The 23013-nt window shown below is 43.8% G+C and overlaps 1 protein-coding gene across 1 annotated transcript in view; it reads left to right on the forward strand.

Moving 5' to 3' along the window:
• Positions 1-23013, forward strand: part of ANO2 (anoctamin 2) — a 239517-nt gene that overhangs the window by 90148 nt on the left and 126356 nt on the right. Inside the window, exons 11-13 of the mRNA XM_073567770.1 lie at positions 6598-6732; positions 7661-7821; positions 13871-13953. Coding sequence (XP_073423871.1) covers positions 6598-6732; positions 7661-7821; positions 13871-13953 — 379 coding nt within the window. The remainder of the gene's footprint in view (positions 1-6597; positions 6733-7660; positions 7822-13870; positions 13954-23013) is intronic.

Here is a 23013-nt window from a genome sequence, read left to right on the forward strand (position 1 = left end):
AATTTTACATTATTATTATGTGGATTTTCTACACAATTTTCCAATTATTTCAGCAGGCTGGTTTTCTGGTTCAACAAAAAAAATTGCAAAAAATATGTTTACTCATTCATTATTACTCATTATCAGTTTATTTTATATGAAAAAAATCATATTTCTCTTAATACGTCACATGTTGCGTTTTTATATTTTTTATTACATTTTTTTTCATTTTCTAATTTTGAAAAAAAGGAAAAATTACTTTTAATCACAATTATTTTTAAAGTTTTATTAGTGCTCGTTAATTTTTTTTATTTGGTCATCAACTTGTGATTTTATTCTCACACTTGACCTTGTCAGATTTTTGTAAAAAAAAATTTTTCACTATTTTTAGAGTTCCATTGATTCCAAGCTGCTGTATATGTCAAAAGGGATTACATAAAAAATACAAAAATACAAAAATAAATTATAATGAACAGATTAACATTGACAAACTGGCACAGAAAGGAGAGAATTCTGCCCTCAAGGGCTTACAGTACACACAATAACTGGGAAGGAGATAGTAGGTTGGGGAAGCAGGGTTGTGCCAGCTTCGGGGGTGTTGAGATTGGATCGGGGTCATTGCGGGCTGTAAGCCTTACTGACGAGATGGGGTTTCAAGTTTTGAGTGATATAGATAATTGGACGGGTTTGGGCACGGAGGTCCAGAGGATGGGGGACAATCGGGAGAAGTCTTGGAGGCGATTGCGTGAGGAATGTACGAATGTGGAAGAGTGAAGGAAGTCTTGGAAGGATCACAGATTACGTGTGTGGAGATATCAGAAAATCAGTTTGGAGATATATTGAGGGAACAGATTATGGACGGTCTTGTAGGTCAATGTTAGAAGTTTGAACTAAATTCGTTGACGAATTGGAAGCCAATGAAGGAATTTGAAGAAGGGAGACACGGAGGAGTAGCAAAGAGAGACATGGATTACTCAGGCAGCAGGGTAAGGATGGACTGGAGAGTTGCGAAAGTGTTAGCAAGGAGGCCATAGAGGAAGATATTGCAGTAGTCAAGGTGGGAGATGATGAGGGCATGCACAAACATTTTAGTAGATTCAGGGTTGAGGAAAAGATGGATTCTGGAAATATTTTTGAGTTGGACGCAACAGGAGGTGGTGAGGGCTTGGATATTTGGTTGGAAGGACAGGGCAGAGTTGAGGGTTACTCCGAGGCAGTAGACTTGAGATACAGGGAAAAGTGTGAAGTTATTTAGAGTGAGCAGTAAGTCAGGTAGGAGAGTTAGATGAGATGGAGAAAAGATGATAAGTTCATTTTTGTCCACATTGAGTTTTAGGAAGCATGATGAGAAAGAGGAGGATATGGCTGATAGATGCTCTGGGACTCTGGATAGCAGAGAGGTGACATCTGGCCAGAGAGGTAGATCTGAGTGTCATCAGCATATAGATTGTACTGGAAGCCATGCGAATTTCCGAGTTGTCCCAGTTGTCTTTATTGAGATCTCCTGATATCTGTGCCATTTATGAATGCCATTCAACACTGATAGAAATATGTATTTTATATGAATATTGTTCACTAATTTTTCACACGAGAAAACAGATTGAGAAAATCCACAATGTCTCTAAGGTTTTGAGTTCTGCTATAGTAAGTCTTTGAGAATTTTTACATATAGGCGAAAAAACTGAGCTTGGCTTTCTGTTCTGCAAAGTTAGCAAGTTTCAAAGTTTGGATCTGTATGAAGCTAAAATATGGCACCAAAATAAATAATCTGAAGACCCTTATTGTACTTCCATATGCTTCCAATTACATCTCGACATATTCCATTAGATGCCATAATACAAAAATATTTTACAAAACCTCTATACTATGATGTCCTACAAAGGCACCCAGAGGCAAAAAATGGAATACCTACAACTCCACAGAACGGAGCTGTAGGGAATCGCATGTCAAGTGTCATAACTTTGTCTTTATGTAATTCTACTGTGTGCATGGGTCCATTCTCCAGTGATCAAATAGTAGATAGCAATCTACCAGTACGCTTAACTAGTTGACCAGTAGATCTGGCTAGTAGGCCAACAGGCCATGGGAAAGAGGTTTTATGGATAGGTTGGAAGATATAATGAGAATCGACCTGATGTCCGGTGATGCAGGTGATGGAGATCCACCCTATCGAGAAACAGATGTCATGATTGATACCAAGGAACAAAGCATTAGGATTAATGACGAACAGATGTAAGCATAGTCAAAGAAACCAGAACTAAAGAAATGGAGGTCAGGTAGAATCAGAACATGGGAAGCAGCAAAGAATCGGAGGAAAAAAGTCAACAAATCCTCATCAGAAGAGTTGAAGTGGACCTATTCATTTATTCATACCACTTTACAAAGTATTAGCAGGAACCCATCTGGAACGTGTAGTTCAGTTCTGGGTAGCAGTCCATAGAAAGGATGCCATGGAGCTAGTAAAGGTACACATGAGAGCCACAAAACTGACCATGGTCATGGAGGATCTTGATTAGGTAGAAAGATTAAAGGATTTTAAAAAATGCAGTCTTGAGAAGAGACGTCTAAGGGGAGACATGATTATCTTGTGCAAGGGCATAAATGGCCCATACGAAAAATATGGTCAAAAGCAGTTTCTTGTAAAACACCCTTAAAAGACATAAAGGTCATTCCCTCCATCTGGAGAAAGAAAGGTTCAATCTCCAGAGGAGACACGGCTTCTTTACTATGAGAACTATTAATCTGTGGAGCAAGGCGTAGATTCATTTTTAGAAGAAAAGAACAAATAATTATGTACATTTTTTTTCTAAATGTTTGGTCTGGTGAATCAACAATTGGGATCAGGAGGAAAAGATTAGCCCTTTTGGGAAGGGGATCATGCATTGTGGTTCTGCACGTGACCGTTCACTTTTTCCATTCCCATCATTCCGTAGAACTTGATGGACATTTGCTATAGGTACTTCTCACAAAATTAGAATATCATCAAAAAGTTAATTTATTTTATTTCTTCAATCCAGAAAGTGAATCTCCTTTATTCTATCAAGTCATTACACACAGAGTGATCTATTTCACGGGTTTATTTCTGTTAATGTTGATGATTATGGCTTACAGCCAATGAAAATCAAAAAGTCATTATCTCAGTAAATTAGAATACTTTATAACACCAGCTTGAAAAATGATTTTAAAATCAGATATGTTGGCCTACTGAAATGTATGTTCAGTAAATGCACTCAATACTTGGTCGGGGCTCCTTTGGCATCAATTACTGCATCAATGCGGCGTGGCATGGAGGCGATCAGCCTGTGGCACTGCTGAGGGGTTATGGAAGCCCAGGTTGCTTTGATAGCAGCTTTCAGCTCGTCTGCATTGTTGGGTCTGGTGTCTCTCATCTTCCTCTTGACAATACTCCATAGATTCTCTATGGAGTTAAAGTCAGGCGATTTTGCTGGCCAATCAAGCACAGTGATACTATTATTTGTACACCAGGTATTGGTACTTTTGGTGGTGTGGACAGGGGCCAAGTCCTGCTGGAGAATGACACTTCCATCTCCATAATCTTGTCTGCAGAGGGAAGCATGAAGTGCTCTAAAAATTCCTGGTAGTAGGCTGCGCTGACTTTGGTCTTGATAAAACACAGTTGACCTACATCAGCAGATGACATGGCTCCTCAAACCATCAGTGATTGTGGAGACCTCACACTAGACCTCCAGCAGCTTGGATTGTGGCCTCTCCACTCTTCCTCCAGACTCTGGGACCGCGATTTCTAAATGAAATGCAAAATTTACTTTCATCTGAAAACAACACCTTGGGCCACTGACAACAGTCCTGATCTTTTTCTCTTTGGCCCAGGTAAGACGCTTCTGGCGTTGTCTATTGGTCATGAGTGGCTGACACAAGGAATGTGACACTTGTAGCCCATGTCCTGGATACATCTGTGTGTGGTGGCTCTTGAAGCAATGACTCCAGCAGCAGTCCACTCCTTGTGAATCTCCCCCAAATTTTTGAATGGCCTTTTCTTAACAATCCTTTCAAGGCTGCGGTTATCCCGGTTGCTTGTGCACCTTTATCTACCACACTTTTTTCATCCACTCCACTTTCCATTAATATGCTTGGATACAGCACTCTGTGAACAGCCAGCTTCTTTAGCAATGACCTTTTGTGGCTTCCCCTCCTTGTGGAGTGTGTCAGTGACTGCCTTCTGGACATCTCTCAGGTCCGCAGTCTTCCCCATGATTGTGGAGCTACTGAAACAGACTTTTTAAAAGCTTAGGAAACCTTTACAGGTGTTTTTTGTTAATTATTCTAATTTACTGAGATAATGACTTTTGGGTTTTCATTGGCTGTAAGCCATAATCATCAACATTAACAAAAATAAACACATGAAATAAATCACTCTGTGTGTAATGCCTCTATAGAATATACGAGATTCACTTTTTGTACTGAAGAACTGAAATAAATTAACTTTTTGATGATATTCTAATTTTGTGAGAAGCACCTGTAGATGGTCACAACGTTAATATGGTTGTAAAAAGTCAATTGGTTAGATATCAATAACTTTTTTAAAACTTTTTTCACATTCGTAAAAAAATTCCAAAAACATTTCTTGACCCTTACCAACAAACAAATCAGATGTTTACGAGACCACACCGAGACCAACATTTTGGAATTGTGACTATCAAAAAAACATCCTATGACCATTGGACCCCAGTTCCTCCGGAATTACGCCGCCACCAAAAAAAAAAAAACAAGAGAAAAAGTTGCAAAACAAAGATGGACTTTTATTTCCTACAGCTTAACGGGGACATTTTAGCAGATGCAGGGGGGATACAACCCTCGCTGGGAAAAGAACCAAAACTGATTTGCATGGTTAATCATTTGGGAAGCTGGCACAGAAACAACGACATCCATCCAAGGAAACTTGATCGGTTGTTTCAAGGCTGATAGATAAGATCTGAAGTGGAAAGAGGCACTAGGACATTTTCGATGACAGACGAGTTGAGATCATTAACTACTTACTCTTGATCGTGTATCATGATACACGACTAATGAAAGATAGAACGTAGAAGTTGCTTCCCGCGCAGCAGTTGTTACTCTATATTTTACACTTATCATTCAATTTACCGGCCATTTGGAATATCCATTTCTCCCTTCCTTGGAGCTAAGATCATCTTGTCATGGGTGAAGTATTCAAGCCTACGAGCTATTGTATGGATATCCGACCATTTAACACATTGTACTGCATAATTCCATCGCCACGAAGGAGCTCAAATGCTCCTTAAGTAGATTTTTCAATTAGTGTTTTATCCTTTTTTTTATTTCAAGGGTATGTATACTTTTACAATCAGTTGTATTATGCCATTGCTTTAATGTAAATATACATGGGAAATAAAGAAACTCCATAAAAAGTGTTGATTAAAAATCTGCCATTCGTTGCATGCAGATTTTTTTTTCCATGGTTACAGGCTACAATCAGTGTGTAGTCAGATCTGATAGCCATGAATTATTCTTACTGCTTTCTGTTCTTGGTAAGGGGCCTAAGGGGTAACATTTCTTGTTATAGAGAAAAACATGCCAGACTTGTCAGTGTAAGGAGACTTATAGGCCGTGCAATTCTCGTCTTGGAGATTGAATATGCATATTGTCTCTTTACAGAGGAAAAGAACTCTAGCGCCACCTATTGGAATTAATGATTTTAAAAGCCAATATTGATACTTCGAATAAAAGGCAAACCAGAATCTCAATTTTCAGACATGTGTTTCTGGGGTGTTGCCCCTCATTAGTGCAAAGCATGAGATTTAATTTGGTTAGGTGGGATTTAAAGGGTAATTTTCTCGTTATGGAGAGTGACATGATTGACATGTCACGGTAAGGAGGCTGATTCATAAAGGATGGGAAAAGGAGTAAAACAAAATTGCAAAATTGCTCAGTCTGTAATAGAGTTGATGCAAATCAATTTGCAGGAACTAGTCCACCGGCCTCGTCTTAAATCTGTGGCCACCAAGTGGGAACCCTGAGAGCCACTTCCTACCTGATTGGCCGTCCTCGTTCAGTGTCACATATGCGTCACACCCCAATGATGAGGCCGTGCCAGACTGGCAAATCACAAGAAGAGCTGGTGGAGGCGGTTCTCAGGGCTCTGGGTCACAGATTACTGATGTGGCCAATGGACTGGGTCCTTGCGAATAGATTCACACCAACTCAAGTCAGTAACAATGGTGATGCATAGGTCTGCATAGAAGCTGTATACATAAAACGGTAGGTGTTGTTTGCTTTTTTTACTTCCCCAAATAAAAGTATCAGTGAGACTTTAGACATATTGCCTCCAGTTTGTTTCTATAAGTCGCCTAAGGGAAATTAAGGAACCCAGACAAGTCACATTTTGCAAATTTCTGGGTAATCTGACCATTGACGTTTTCCTTTTTCTTTATCCTTTTTTACCTGTTATCGTAAAACCTCTCTTTTTTACAATGATCAGTGGCTGGAATGTTATTTATCCATCTGTATAGTAACGAAATCCAATTCCATCAATTTAATTTAAAAAAAAAAAGATTTTTTTTTTTTTTATGAAGTGATATGGAATTTTTTTGCCTGTGTCACCTGTGAGTCTGTTCATTTCAGAAAGTATTTTGGAGAAAAAATTGGATTATATTTTGCCTGGCTTGGTCTATATACGTGGCTGCTCATTCCTGCCTCTTTAGTTGGGATCATAGTGTTTCTATACGGATGTGTAACTGTCGAGGCCGATATTCCAAGGTAAGAATGTTTTATGTTCCGTCCTTTACCAAAACGCTAAATGAAAAAAATAAATAAATAAAAACACTTGAAACCTTATGTTATAGTGGATTTTTTTGATTTCCAAATATCCTTGTTCTCTTCATATAGTGTTATATACCGTATACTGTATATCTCCTATCCATAGGATCCGTGGGGGTGTGTCATGAAAATTGAGGTCACTAACTTCTCAATGGGAATTGAGCAGTAGTGAGCACGTGTGACCATTGCTTCATTTACTTTCCATAGGTGGTCGCACGTGCTCAGTACTGCTCAATTAACAAAGGATTTTGGGCTGTCTATTCTCAAGATAGAGGGTCTCAGTAGCTGGGCCAATTCTGGTGATTCATGTCATTGGTGAGACAACCCCTTTAACTTTAAAGAGTTTGGTCCACTAACAAAATGTATCCTCTATCTGCAAGATAGGTGACATGAGACATTCATAAGGTAAGTCGAGGTTCTTGCAGTAGGTCCATCCTTAAAGTTCCTTAGTCACAGTGCAAAATTTAAAATGGGGTCCCCTGCCTATCTTTTGCCATTTATCATGCAGAAGACTTTGGCTCTTTCCAGGCTCCAGGGTCCAAAATGACTTTTGCCATTTATAAAGTGGAAGACTTTGGCTCTTTCCAGGCTCCAGGGTCCGTAATGATGGCTCACTCTAAATCCCATAAACCTAAACCGCTAGGGTGGGTCTCATCAACGTGGGCACAACACTATTAAGGGGGTGGAAGGGTTGCCTGCCATACAAGTTCACTTCACTAGGATAGGCTTTAGGGGTATTAATAGGCACAGCCTGTGATCTAGGATGGCGCTATTAGTGAAAAAAAAAACCCTGAGATTTCATCAAACCGCTGATTATACCATATTGACTAGTTAACCAATGTTAACCAATGTTTTACCCATTACATAGCAAAGAAATGTGCAACGAGCAAGAAAGTTTCACAATGTGCCCGCTTTGTGACAAGGCATGTGGCTACTGGAATCTAAGTTCTGCCTGCGGTATGGCCCGCGCCAGTCATTTATTCGACAACCCGGCTACTGTTTTCTTCTCTGTCTTCATGGCTCTTTGGGGTAAGTAAACTTACCAGCAACGATTATTCTTCTAGACGGTTCTGATATATGAGGATAATTGTTTGCCTCTCCTAATGTGCAATTGGGGAGGAACCGACAAGCCATTGATCGGCAGTATAAGGTTTAAAGGAGACACCAGACATTCACGTGCCATGACTTTCTATTCAAGTCTATGGCACTAAATATTATTGCCAAGGGCGGGGTCGCGCAAGGTTATCTGAATATCTTCACTGCTTCCTTTAATAATGGGGATAAGTAGAGGTCCCAGCCGGGGAATGCACAGCAATCTAACAATGATGACCCATCAGCGATATTTTACATACCCCTTTAAAGTGGGTCTGTCACCAGATTAAAGGTGGCCAATTTTTGCCCTTATTTTATTCCGCTGCTCTCCTGAGTTTTCCACATTTTTAAAAAAATCAGCCATAAGGTTCCAGAGATATGCAATTTTTATGGTCTTTAAAAGTGGGTGTGGCAGCCTAAAGACATGCCCCCGAGGAGCCTGTGAGCTTTGTTTACTCTAAGTAAAGACCATAAAAATTAGTACTAAATATAAAAACCCATATCTTTGGAGGATATTAAAGAAGCAAGAAATGGAATACTCAGGGGAGCTGCAGAAATTTAAAAAAAAAGCAAAAACTGGTCACTTTTGACCTGGCCACACGTTCTTTTTAAGTTATCGTTAGGAGTATCAGTTAAAGGATGATTCCCGTCATTAAAAGAATAGGTGATAATTTGTGGATCACTGTGGGCCTGACCATTGGAACCCCTACTGATCCCAAGAATAGGTCTCTCAAATGCCCGGTCAGAATGTAATGGCTATATCCATCAGCGACATAAGAAATGAATGGCGCATGTGCTGCCATTTTATTTTTTCTAAAAAAAAATTATTCTATTAAAAGCCAGTTTCATTTGTAAGGAAGTAAGCTCCCATGAGTAGAACAGAACGAGCATTAAATTACAATATACTCTTTTTTCCTGTGCCCTCGGCAGCAGAATGCTCAGCTTATATCGGAGATTCCGCGCGGTGATTGACATCCCCATTGTGCTCGTAGGAGTCGAAGCATCTAGTCTTACCCATCCTTAGTAAATAAGGATTTCTGGGAAACTGACATACATTATTACTTACCACAATATGTGGTCTATGCTCCACTGACTCACCCTCATGTTGGGGGAGGGGTGCATTAAAGGGCACTTTACCTTTAGCGATTAGCCTTGTTCTTTGAAGTCATAGGCAATGCTCAGATTGCACTTTGATATCTGATTGGATATCTTCCCCTAATACATGGTATCAGCTAAATCTTCTTATTCTCCTCCTTGACTGATCTTTCGTTCTCAATTAAAGCATAAAATCTTTAATATCTGTATTCCGTGAAGACAGATTTCTCCACGACTGAAATATGAGATGACAATTGGTGCTTATAAGATACTATGGAGAGGGAAGAAGCTACAGGCAGATATAGACATTCTAGGGAGGAGTTGGAGGCAGAAACAGACATTCTAGGGAGGAGTTAGAGGCAGACACAGACATTCTAGGAGGAGCTAGAGGCAGACACAGACATTCTAGGGAGGAGCTAGAAGCCGACACAGACATTCTAGGGAGGAGCTAGAGGTGGACACAGACATTCTAGGGAGGAGCTAGAGGCAGACATTCTAGGGAGGAGCTAGAGGCAGACACAGACATTTTAGAGAGGAGCTAGAGGTGGACACAGACATTCTATGGTGGAGCTAGAGGCAGACACAGACATTCTAGGGAGGAGTTAGAGGCAGTCACAGACATTCTAGGGAGGAGCTGGAGGCAGACACAGACATTCTAGGGAGGAGCTAGAGGCAGACACAGACATTCTAGGGAGGAGCTAGAGGCAGACACAGACATTTTAGAGAGGAGCTAGAGGTGGACACAGACATTCTAAGGATGTTCTAGAGGAGATACAGACATTCTAGGGAGGGGCTAAAGGAGAAACAGACATTATAGGGAGGACCTAGAGACCAACACAGACATTCTAGGGAGGAGCTTAAAACAGAGAGATTCTAGGGAGGAACTAGAGACAGACACAGACATTCTAGGGAGGCGCTAGAGGTGGACACAGACATTCTAGGGAGGAGCTATAGGCAGACACAGACTTTCTATGGAGGAGCTAAAGGCAGTTACAGACATTCTAGGGAGGAGCTAGAGTCAAACACAGACTTTCTAGGGAGGAGCTAGAGACAGACACAAACATTCTAGGGAGGAGCTAGAGGCAGATGCAAATATTCTAGGGAGAAGATAAAGGCAGACACAGATATTCTAGAGAAGAGCTAGAGGCAGATACAGATATTCTAGGGAGGAGCGCGGGGCAGAAGCAAACATTCTGCATCAAGTTCTCCTGAAGCAAGTTACAATTCTCCATGGAGCTTTATAAGCATCAACTCTCATCTTCCATCTCAGCAATGGCAAAGTCTGTATTCACTGATTTCCCAGTACTGAGATATAAGATGACAGTTGGCACGTTTAAAATTCTATGGAGATAGTAGGAGCTAGAGACAGAGCCAGACATTCTGCTGCAAGTTCACCAGCTGCCATCTCCTATCTCAGTAATGGGAAAATCTGTATTCCCAAAGACACATTTTACCTGTGAATCGAGAATTTCATCAATTAATAATCAGTTCAGTAGGAGACAAAATTGCATTACTCAGACCTCCCATTGATTTTAATAGACAATAATTAATATTTAATACTTCATTTTTCCTGTGGGTGGCACTGCAAGGAAATTGAAAACTTTTGGCACTTTTTTGATCTCTGAAATTTCAAGCAAAGTGGATCCTGTGAAAAGTTTAGTGATTATTAGACAGGACAGGCTCTGATCATGTGTATGTTATTCATTCAGTGCACAGTTTGCCCCATTTTTGACACAAACATTTTTTACACAAAAAAAGAATGTTGCAACCAGTCTCAATTTTTCAGGGACAATGGCTTAGCAATTGGTAGGCTTTTGTGGGTATTTTTCAGCGGTTCCAGGATGTGGCAAAATATCAGTCATCCAGACGATGAGACTCCATCCAGATCAGGACCAAATTACATAGATACAGAACTTGTTACAAAACAGGACTTGATGCTCTGTAGGGAGCTTTGCATCTGTGTTGGTAAATATGTATATGGTCTAGAATTTTTCTTAAAAGGGTTACTTATCATTTACAATAGTGCCGCCCTTGTCCACAGGCTGTGTCTGGTGTTGCAGATAGGTCTATTTCACTTGGTTGGAGAAGATTTGCAATACCAGGGACAGCCTGCGGACACAAGTGGCGCTGTTTCTTGAAAAAATAAATAGTAATTTGTTACAACCCCTTTAATTGGTTTACGACACCTATTTATAAAGATGGTCTATTTAGGAGAAATTCCATTTGAGAACCTCCGTCAGGAAATGTCAGCAAGATGGAAAATCCTATGATAGAAATGTTTACTACTGGCCGGTAATGTTAGACGTTCTTAAAACCTAGGCAGTAATTAAGTAATGAATAAGTTAAAGCGTCTGTCAGCAATCATATTCAATACGACTATGGCCCTGTTCTCGAGTGTAAGGACAATTAACCCTAAAATACAACTTAGAGCAGCGACGTAGACATGTTTCTATATTGAGGCTGTACATACCTCCAGGCACCAGACTCCGAAGAAGAAAGGGGAAAACTAGAGGAAAAGGAAAGTGGAGAAGTTTCCTTTAAAATAAACAAGCTTTTGTTCCAATAAAGGAGGACATAGTTGCCCATCATCCAATAAGGGAGGTAATAGAGGGGAAATTTTTATTTTGGATCCTTATTTCTCGACCAAAGTGAAGATCATTTACAAAGCACATCTCTTGTTCTGGAGGACATGTCCTGCATCACACAGAGCACTCCGTTGATTTTAATGGGCACTTTGTAATAGCTAATTTTCCATGTGGGCGTGATGTAGGGAAATTGATTCCCCACCTGTCAGGTAGCCCACTGAACACTGGAACCCACACAAATAGGCAGAATGGGGAATTTGTATTCCCAATGGGGCACTTCAACCCTGGTTCAAAATGGAGTGGCAGTGTGCATGTCAGACCGCCACTCCCTTAATTCTCTATGGGTCCGCCAGAAAAAAACATTTGCAGTGCTTGACAGCTCTTAAAGGGAATCTGTCACCCGATTTCAGCCCTATCAGCTGCCGGCACCGCCATCAGGGGCTTATCTACAGCATTCTGTAATGCTGTAGATAAGCCCCCGATGTAACCTGAAAGATAAAAAAAACAAGTTAGATTATACTCACGGGGAAGGGGGCGGTCCGGTCCAATGGGTGTCGCGGTTCCGTCCGGCGCCTCCCATCTTCTAGAGATGACGTCCTCCTTCTTACTTCTGCCTCGGCTCCGGTGCAGACGTACTTTCTTTGCCCTGTTGAGGGCAGAGCAGAGTACTGCAGTGCGCAGGCACTGGACCTCTCTGACCTTTCCTGGCGCCTGCGCACTGCAGTACTCTGCTCTGCCCTCAACAGGGCAGAGAAAGTACGCCTGCGCCGGAGCCGAGGCAGAAGTAAGAAGGAGGACGGCATCGTATGAAGATGGGAGGTGCCAGACCGGACCACGACACCCACCGCCCCTACCCCCCGGTGAGTATAATCTAACTTGTTTTTCTTCTCAGGTTACATCGGGGGCTTATCTACAGCATTACGGAATGCTGTAGATAAGCCCCTGATGTCAATGCCGGCAGCTGATAGGGCTAAAATTGGGTGACAGATTCCTTTTTATGGAAATGAGTGCAGCTGCGGTCAAGCATGCAGTGCAGTGCCTTGGCACGTCATTCTCCACAAGGAGAGATATTACCCCTTGGACCCAAGTCAGTGGCTTCTCATACAGCCAAATCAGATCTCAAGCTTTGTGCTGATGAGGGGCAACATCCTTGAAACACGTGTCTACAAATTGAGATCCTGGTTTGGCTTTTATCCCGTTACGTGGCAAGTCTCATGAAAAAGTTGACATTGACTTTTAGGATAGCTGCTTCCAGTAGGTGGCACTACATTTCAAGTCCTCTCTCTCTCCAAGCTGGTTATCTGCATATTTAATTTCCCAGAGGAGCTGTGCACGGTGTCTAAGTCTCCTTACACTGGAATGTTAGGCATGCCACTCTCCAAAAGGAGAAACTTTACCTCTTAGGCTCCATTCTAGTGCTCCATTCTGCTCATCACTGAGGGCCCCAGTGGTCAGATCTCCTATTAATAGACCATAACTTGTGTTCACCTAACAACCCCTTTAAGAAGAACAAAAAACAGTAAAGTAATTGGGAGATTGAGCTGGGTCGATCCTTTTGTTCTTAGGGAAGATGACCCACCGCCAGAAGTTCCTGGCAGGTACTTCCTTCCATCTCCTTGTTGAAAACGCATGCATGCTCTCCTAAAATGAGCATGCATGTGTATGAAAAGAAATAGCTTTAAAACAAACAAACATCCAACATGTATTGAAGGTATATTTACACCGTTAGTGCCAAGTGCTTGGCTCCAAAGTCTCTTCTCTTGCAAGAACTTTGGAGCCCAAGATTGCATCAAAGGCTGAGTACACTGAATTATTCCCTGGTACTCAACTGGGCCAGTCCAAACCTATTACTGAGAGTGAGAAATAAAACGTTAGTATGTGTAACAGGAAATTTCATGCTTTTGGAGAATCCTGCCCCCCAATGAGAAAACGGTAGCAAAGCATGCAGTACCATACATGACCACCTGGTGGCGATAAATCCTAATGAAATTGTGTAATAGGGCAGCATTTAATTTGTATATTATTTTAGGCAGGAATTGTATATGCTTTGCCTCATTGACGTTGTGTGTGGTACAGTATATATCTTTTCCCTATGATAAAAAAATAATTAAAAAAATTATATATATATAAATATATATATATATATATATATTGTGCAGTGGAAGAGGGGGGCAAACTCTCCCAAATGCACCCCCTCTATACAGTACCCTCCGAGTCAGACCATTTCAGGGAACTTTCCACCCCATATGGCTTTTATATAATATGTTTGTCATTTATCTGATCTTTGTGTGTCTCTCTTTTTCCAGCTACTTTATTCCTGGAGCACTGGAAACGCTTACAGATGAGGCTCAGCTACTTTTGGGATCTTACTGGATTAGAAGAGGAAGAAGTGAGTTTTACTTTGCTTTTATAGTAGTAGAACTATGGACTGGGTTCTTCTGCAATTTGCCTGTAGGTTAATTTTTTTTGGGCGGGTTGCTGCCCCAATATATCGGTCATTATCTGTAAAATTGTAACTGTGCAAGCTTCCTATATTGTATGGCTAGGCTGTGCCGCGGGGTGTCTAGTACAGTCTTCTGAAAAGTGCTATCCTTAGGAGCCAGAATTAATTTGAATGGATGTGATGCAATTCCAGATTTTCCCTGTAGTGGCCACTGTGGGGAAATGTGTCCACAACAGCTGGGGACTTCATGAATTGGGACCATGGTAATCAATTGATCGCCAGACTAGACAAAAAAGGTTTGAGTCAATCCCTTTGAATCTCCAACTCCCTAATGATTTATAGAGACCTGTGGGGGCTATAAATGTCCCTATCTGAGGTGTTTAAGGGATGGCATTGCTAAAAAGAAGCCTTAATTGTGTTTACTCGTCATTGACTACCTGCCAAGTTATTTCCTCTTGACTCTGCTATATGAGTTCCATTATCCGAAAAAAACCATGTACACAGAAACCAATATTACAAAAAGAGACATATAATCTTTATTTAAATAGAAAAACACACATAAAAAATGTTAAAAAAAACAGACAAGGCTTAAAAAGTGGGAAACTACAAATAGGCCCCACTATCCACTATACAGCCATGAGGAGGTTGCACATACTATATACATTGCTAAACCCACACTAGTATAAGAAAACCCATGTGGTCGTGGTATAACCACTCAAGACATCCATAAATGATTTCAGCAAAATAGAAAAGTGAAAATACACATTACCTCCCGTGGGTGATGGTGCCAGCCCCAACGCACGTTTCGGCAAAAACGCCTTCCTCTGTTCTGAGTCATCTGCCTGTTTACTGTCCGCCATGAGTGACTGGAAAATGACTGTGTAAGTCGCCTAGAGGAGTAAAAGGAAATAACTTACAGAAAAATTTGCCACCAGAAATACCTTGTCACCTTTATTCCATCACATCTCTAACCCAACCTGGTTTAAAAAGAAAATGAGTAACCTCATTGTTTCTGCAACTTTCATCTATTCCCATACATTGCAAGCTGCTTGATGCTGTTCACTCCCAACAGCCGTGATCATTTTTGGCTCAATCTCCAGTACTTTTATTTTCTCCTGTGCTAATTTTATTTACTTTAATGCAATTTCAGCTTTAATGAGGAAACGAGGAGGTCTAGACACTCTTCTAATGGAATTAATAGCAAGTGGGGCACCGAGCAGCTTGCAATGTATTGGAATACCTGCAAGCTGCAGAAGCAGAATGCTTGAGCATTTTTAAAGAAAGCCAATCATAGAAATGTGTTTCAATAAATAAAATATGTAAAAGTTTCTGTAGGCTGCCCAAAAGATATAATAAATAGTAGATACTAGTAGATGTAGAAGAAAGAGAAGAATATGGAAAGCAGCAATAATATTTTTTTTTGCCTAATCCTTATGATTGTAAGAGGGGTAAGTTACAGCTCCTATGCAAAAATGTGAAACCCCGATGGAAAATGTAAGGTCCCACATCAACCCTGGCGGTACAGGGGCCTTTGGGTCCGCTCCGATACCTGCTGCAATTTTTGCAGCCCCTAATGCTTCTGAAACCCTGAGCTCTTCAGAATCAAGGCCCGGGACAATGTTCTGGAGGAAGGCGATGCGAACTCACTGCCTCAGGGGCCTCCTCGTTAATGACTTTAATGGAAAAACTTCTTACATAGTCCCTAGTGCGATTGGTAATAATCTCTGCAAAACAAAAACGGCCTCAGAGAATTTCAGAACCTGTTACTGTTTCAAACCCCTCTTTTTGTTAATTTTTTTTTTTCGATTCTGAGGTCACGGACATAAGGGGTTACTATAGGCAGTCTGACATCTGAACTACTAAATAATTCAAAAAGAGGCCAACGCAGTAGAGATGAGCGGACCCGAACTGTAAAGATCAGGGTTAGTACTAGAACACGTAGTGTCCGTTGCTGAACTCCTGGAAGTCCGTTTTACAGTTCGGGATTCCGGAAAGAGAGAGATTTTCCTGCTCTAAAGTTCGGGCCACCATTAATTTTTATGAATTTGGCCTCTGGTTTAAGTTCGGGTACAGTTCTGGTACCCGAACCGAACTTTGGACTAAAATTCTGTCGAACCAGACGAATCCTAACTTCCACCGGTCCGCTCATCTCTACAACCTAGCAATACAGAACTACGGATAAGAAAGAACCTTCCTTATTCCCCACGTTTAAAGAGTCTTGGACTTCTTTGTGAGAATTGGCAGACTATAGAAAGCCTATGAATAGCTTGATCCTCAAATATTAGCCCAATATAGTTGCTGTGAAATGGCGCCTAAAGTCGTTCCCACAACTGTAATTTTGCCGTGATCTATCTTAAGCCGGAATATTGTAAACCATATCTGAAGAAAATCATTGGGGTCAAGCTCAATCTAATCTCCTGCCCCTATTAATCTACCATTGATGCCCCTTATGTGAACAATGTCAGAGGAGGTTCTTTCTCAGGGACTCTGAATATATCTTATTTCGCCAGCCTATTTTTCTTTTTTCTTATTATATTTATATACTTATTTTTATACTTTTATGTTTTAACTATTTACATTTCTTTTTCTACTGGACATTTTGAAACTGTGACATTTGAAGTCATCTATTTCTTCCCATAAAAGAAATGCCAAAAAATTTCTGAAATTTTCCATAGCCTCATGAATAATGGGATCAATACACAAAAATGGTGGGATCCATTAACAACATTTTAAACTCACTATCCAACTTTGGATCATTCCATATATATTTTTTTTTAGAAGGATCCCTGTATAATAATCTTATCACAATATGTCCTGCTGCTGATCAATTGTATTTTGTGGGGGAACCTTGGCATTGGCAATAGGTGTTCAATTTATCTGCAGCACTCCTACTGGCCAAATATAGCATTACACATCTTAACATTACAATTGGAAGTTTTGGGTCCTCCAAAATTAGCTTTTTCGTTGGTGCTCTGGCTAATAGATGAAAGTCTTTAAAGTCTGTAAGATGTACATGTGTGTCCAAAGTCATGTGTGGCTGTATGGAGTAGGTTCAATATCTAAGCCCATTCAATACGCCGAGGGTGCAAGCTGCAATATACAGCCGGGACCTGCCTCCAATAGCAGCATGAAGAACTACCGTATTTTTCGGACTGTAAGGCACACCGGACCAATTGAAGCAAAAAATTTCATCATGACACACTGTAATGGGAGGGGGGATCTGCTGCTAACACTGCTACAGGGGTAATGTCCCCCAGGTCTGTACTAATATCCCAATCCAGGTATACATAACCATCTCATCCACATTCTGGAATTCATGGCCCCCTCATCCACATCCTGGTATCCATGGCCCCCTCATCCACATCCTGGTATCCATGGCCCCTCATCCACATCCTGGTATACATGGCCCCCTCAACCCCATCCTGGTATACATGGCCCCCTCATCCCCATCCTGGTATACATGGCCCCCTCATCCCCATCCTGGTATACATGGTCCCCTCATCCACATCCTGGTATCCATGGCCCCCTCATCCACATCCTGGTATACATGGCCCTCTCATCCCCATCCTGGTATCCATGGCCCCCTCATCCACATCCTGGTATCCATGGCCCCCTCATCCACATCCTGGTATCCATGGCCCCCTTATCCCCATCCTGGTATACATGGTCCCCTCATCCACATCCTGGTATCCATGGCCCCCTCATCCACATCCTGGTATACATGGCCCCCTCATCCCCATCCTGGTATCCAGGGCCCCTCTTCCCCATCCTGGTATACATGGCCCCCTCATCCACATTCTGGTATCCATGGCCCCCTCATCCCCATCCTGGTATCCATGGCCCCCTCATCCCCATCCTGGTATCCATGGCCCCCTCATCCCCATCCTGGTATCCATGGCCCCCTCATCCCCATCCTGGTATCCATGGCCCCCTCATCCTCATCCTGGTATACATGGTCCTCTCATCCACATCCTGGTATACATGGCCCCCTCATCCCCATCCTGGTATACATGGCCCCCTCATCCCCATCCTGGTATACATGGCCCCCTCATCCCCATCCTGGTATACATGGTCCCCCTCATCCACATCCTGGTATCCATGGCCCCCTCATCCCCATCCTGGTATACATGGTCCTCTCATCCACATCCTAGTATCCATGGCCCCCTCATCCCCATCCTGGTATACATGGCCCCCTCATCCCCATCCTGGTATAAATGGCCCCCTCATCCCCATCCTGGTATACATGGTCCTCTCATCCACATCCTGGTATACATGGCACCCTCATCCACATCCTGGTATACATGGCCCCCTCATCCCCATCCTGGTATCCATGGCCCCCTCATCCCCATCCTGGTATCCATGGCCCCCTCATCCCCATCCTGGTATCCATGGCCCCCTCATCCTCATCCTGGTATACATGGTCCTCTCATCCACATCCTGGTATACATGGCCCCCTCATCCCCATCCTGGTATACATGGCCCCCTCATCCCCATCCTGGTATACATGGCCCCCTCATCCCCATCCTGGTATACATGGTCCCCCTCATCCACATCCTGGTATCCATGGCCCCCTCATCCCCATCCTGGTATACATGGCCCCCTCATCCCCATCCTGGTATACATGGCCCCCTCATCCCCATCCTGGTATACATGGTCCTCTCATCCACATCCTGATATACATGGTCCTCTCATCTACATCCTGGTATACATGGCCCCCTCATCCACATCCTGGTATCCATGGCCCCTCATCCCCATCCTGGTATCCATGGCCCCCTCATCCCCATCCTGGTATACATGGCCCCCTCATCCCCATCCTGGTATACATGGTCCTCTCATCCACATCCTGGTATACATGGCCCCCTCATCCACATCCTGGTATCCATGGCCTCCTCATCCCCATCCTGGTATCCATGGCCCCCTCATCCCCATCCTGGTATCCAAGGCCCCCTCATCCCCATCCTGGTATACATGGCCCCCTCATCCCCATCCTGGTATACATGGCCCCCTCATCCACATCTTGGTATACATGGCCCCCTCATCCCCATCCTGGTATCCATGGCCCCCTCATCCCCATCCTGGTATACATGGCCCCCTCATCCACATCCTGGTATACATGGCCCCCTCATCTCCATCCTGGTATACATGGTCCCCTCATCCACATCCTGGTATCCATGGCCCCCTCATCCACATCCTGGTATACATGGCCCCCTCATCCCCATCCTGGTATCCATGGCCCCCTCTTCCCCATCCTGGTATCCATGGCCCCCTCGTCCCCATCCTGGTATACATGGCCCCCTCATCCCCATCCTGGTATCCATGGCCACCTCATCCCCATTCTGGTATACATGGTCCCCTCATCCACATCCTGGTATCCATGGCCCCCTTATCCCCATCCTGGTATACATGGCACCCTCATCCACATCCTGGTATACATGGCCCCCTCATCCCCATCCTGGTATACATGGCCCCCTCATCCCCATCCTGGTATACATGGTCCCCTCATCCACATCCTGGTATCCATGGCCCCCTCATCCACATCCTGGTATCTATGGCCCCCTCGTCCCCATCCTGGTATACATGGCCCCCTCATCCCCATCCTGGTATCCATGGCCCCCTCATCCCCATCCTGGTATCCATGGCCCCCTCATCCCCATCCTGGTATACATGGCCCCCTCATCACCATCCTGGTATACATGGCCCCCTCATCCCCATCCTGGTATTCATGGCCCCCTCATCCCCATCCTGGTATACATGGCCCCCTCATCCCCATCCTGGTATACATGGTCCCTTCATCCACATCCTGGTATCCATGGCCCCCTCATCCACATCCTGGTATCTATGGCCCCCTCGTCCCCATCCTGGTATACATGGCCCCCTCATCCCCATCCTGGTATACATGGCCCCCTCATCCCCATCCTGGTATCCATGGCCCCCTCATCCCCATCCTGGTATCTATGGCCCCCTCATCCCCATCCTGGTATACATGGCCCCCTCATCCCCATCCTGGTATACATGGCCTCCTCATCCCCATCCTGGTATACATGGCCCCCTCATCTCCATTCTGGTATACATGGTCCCCTCATCCACATCCTGGTATCCATGGCCCCCTTACCCCCATCCTGGTATCCATGGCCCCCTCATCCACATCCTGGTATACATGGCCCCCTCATCCCCATCCTGGTGGTATCCATGGCCCCCTCATCCCCATCCTGGTATCCATGGCCCCCTCGTCCCCATCCTGGTATACATGGCCCTGGCATCCACATCCTGGTATACATGGCCCCCTCATCACCATCCTGGTATACATGGCCCCCTCATCCCCATCCTGGTATCCATGGCCCCCTCTTCCCCATCCTGGTATCCATGGCCCCCTCGTCCCCATCCTGGTATACATGGCCCCCTCATCCCCATCCTGGTATCCATGGCCACCTCATCCCCATTCTGGTATACATGGTCCCCTCATCCACATCCTGGTATCCATGGCCCCCTTATCCCCATCCTGGTATACATGGCACCCTCATCCCCATCCTGGTATACATGGCCCCCTCATCCCCATCCTGGTATACATGGCCCCCTCATCCCCATCCTGGTATACATGGTCCCCTCATCTACATCCTGGTATCCATGGCCCCCTCATCCACATCCTGGTATCTATGGCCCCCTCGTCCCCATCCTGGTATACATGGCCCCCTCATCCCCATCCTGGTATCCATGGCCCCCTCATCCCCATCCTGGTATCCATGGCCCCCTCATCCCCATCCTGGTATACATGGCCCCCTCATCCCCATCCTGGTATACATGGCCCCCTCATCCCCATCCTGGTATTCATGGCCCCCTCATCCCCATCCTGGTATACATGGCCCCCTCATCCCCATCCTGGTATACATGGTCCCCTCATCCACATCCTGGTATCCATGGCCCCCTCATCCACATCCTGGTATCTATGGCCCCCTCGTCCCCATCCTGGTATACATGGCCCCCTCATCCCCATCCTGGTATACATGGCCCCCTCATCCCCATCCTGGTATCCATGGCCCCCTCATCCCCATCCTGGTATCTATGGCCCCCTCATCCCCATCCTGGTATACATGGCCCCCTCATCCCCATCCTGGTATACATGGCCTCCTCATCCCCATCCTGGTATACATGGCCCCCTCATCTCCATTCTGGTATACATGGTCCCCTCATCCACATCCTGGTATCCATGGCCCCCTTACCCCCATCCTGGTATCCATGGCCCCCTCATCCACATCCTGGTATACATGGCCCCCTCATCCCCATCCTGGTGGTATCCATGACCCCCTCATCCCCATCCTGGTATACATGGCCCTCTCATCCCCATCCTGGTATACATAGCCCTGGCATCCACATCCTGGTATACATGGCCCCCTCATCACCATCCTGGTATACATGGCCCCCTCATCACTATCCTGGTACTCTTGGCTTCTGTCTCCTGTGACCCGCATGTCCACCACTGCCATTTCCCTCACCCCTTCATCCACAGCCACAACAAGTACATCCAGACTATAAGATGCACACCCCTTAAGTGCAGCTTATAGTCTGAAAAAAGAGGTACTTCTGTTTAACAGTTTAGATCTCAATTTTTGATGGCGGCATTTAAACAGTTCAATTGCAGGAGTCAATGCAGCTGGGGGGTCAACTAAAAGAATAATTGAAAATTAAGGAAAAAGTTTTTAAAATAATGTAAAAATTAAAAAATAAAAATTGAACTTTCCACCTTTTCCCAGTTAAAAAATAAACAAATGCAAACCAAGTCAATTCATACCCCTTTCACCATGTCTGATATTTACCAAGAAAGATTATTGTTTTTTTGGGAGTGAGTGAAAAATGTGATCCAGTGTCTGCTGGCCTCAATGAGCAGCAAAAAGTTCTGTTCTCAACCAATCCTCCTCAACGCCGATAATTTGATAAAGTTCATATATTTGTAACTATATTTGTGTTGACTCCATTGCCTCACAAGATAGCCCCTTTTCAGATAGAAGCCACCATAACAATCTGTGATGGCGCATGGATGATGGTCATCTAAATGAGACCACCTGTGACGCTGAGTTAATTCTCATGGACAAGCTATGAGTCCTGGTAGTCAAGGAATCCGAGGTCAAAAGTCAGGAGGGTACGTCATAAACAGAGGGAAGAGACAAATGCGTAGTCAGGTAATGGTCCGAGGTCAAAAAGCCAGGAGTAAAGCAGATCATAGCAAATGGATTAAACAAACTAATGATCAGAGCAAGGTCCAAGGTCAGGCAACTAAAGATCGACAAACAGAACAAAAGGCACAGAGAGACAAACCAGACAAAAGCTGAATGTACGTCTGGCAGAGGTCTGGGACTAACAGCTCAGTTAAGTAGCTTGACAATCACCTGGGAGAATGAGCACCCGGAGACAGCCAGTGCCTCCCACTCTAAAATTGGATGGCTAAGCTGTCAATCAAACCACTGATAGTTCAGCACAGTCCTGTACTAGACTGGATGACTGAGCCATCGGTAACTGTATCTCAGACACATTGAGGGGTGGAAGAGTGATATCACCCTTCTATATTGGCCATTAATTATTAGAATGATTTTGACAGCCAATAAAGATGATCAATGTCTTCAAATGTTGCGTGTCCTTTTTTTTTTCGACGAAGGCGAAGGGACAAGATTAAGAAGCTCCGACATAGTTCTGACTCCTCTTACTAGTGGATAAATATTGGAATTAGGCAAGAATAATCCAAACTGACTACCACCTGGGTTATGGAGAAAAAAAAAAGACCAAATATTCTTGGAGAATTCCAAATATGGCCAGTCTAGTAACACTCAACCCCAAGAGTAGATTCCCAAAGGGTGCCTGACAGCACCCCAAGCAGGCAGATCCCCCAAAAATTGGTAGGATCAACTGATAGAAAACTACCGGAGATCAAGCGTGATCACGCTCGTCATCTGCACAGCTAATAAAAAAAATGAAAGATAAGCATAATACATAACCATGTAGGTGTAATGTTTTTGG

The sequence above is a fragment of the Dendrobates tinctorius genome, unplaced genomic scaffold (assembly GCF_039654945.1).
Source record: "Dendrobates tinctorius isolate UK_male_01 unplaced genomic scaffold, ASM3965494v1 ptg000020l, whole genome shotgun sequence".
Taxonomy (NCBI): Eukaryota; Metazoa; Chordata; class Amphibia; order Anura; family Dendrobatidae; genus Dendrobates; species Dendrobates tinctorius.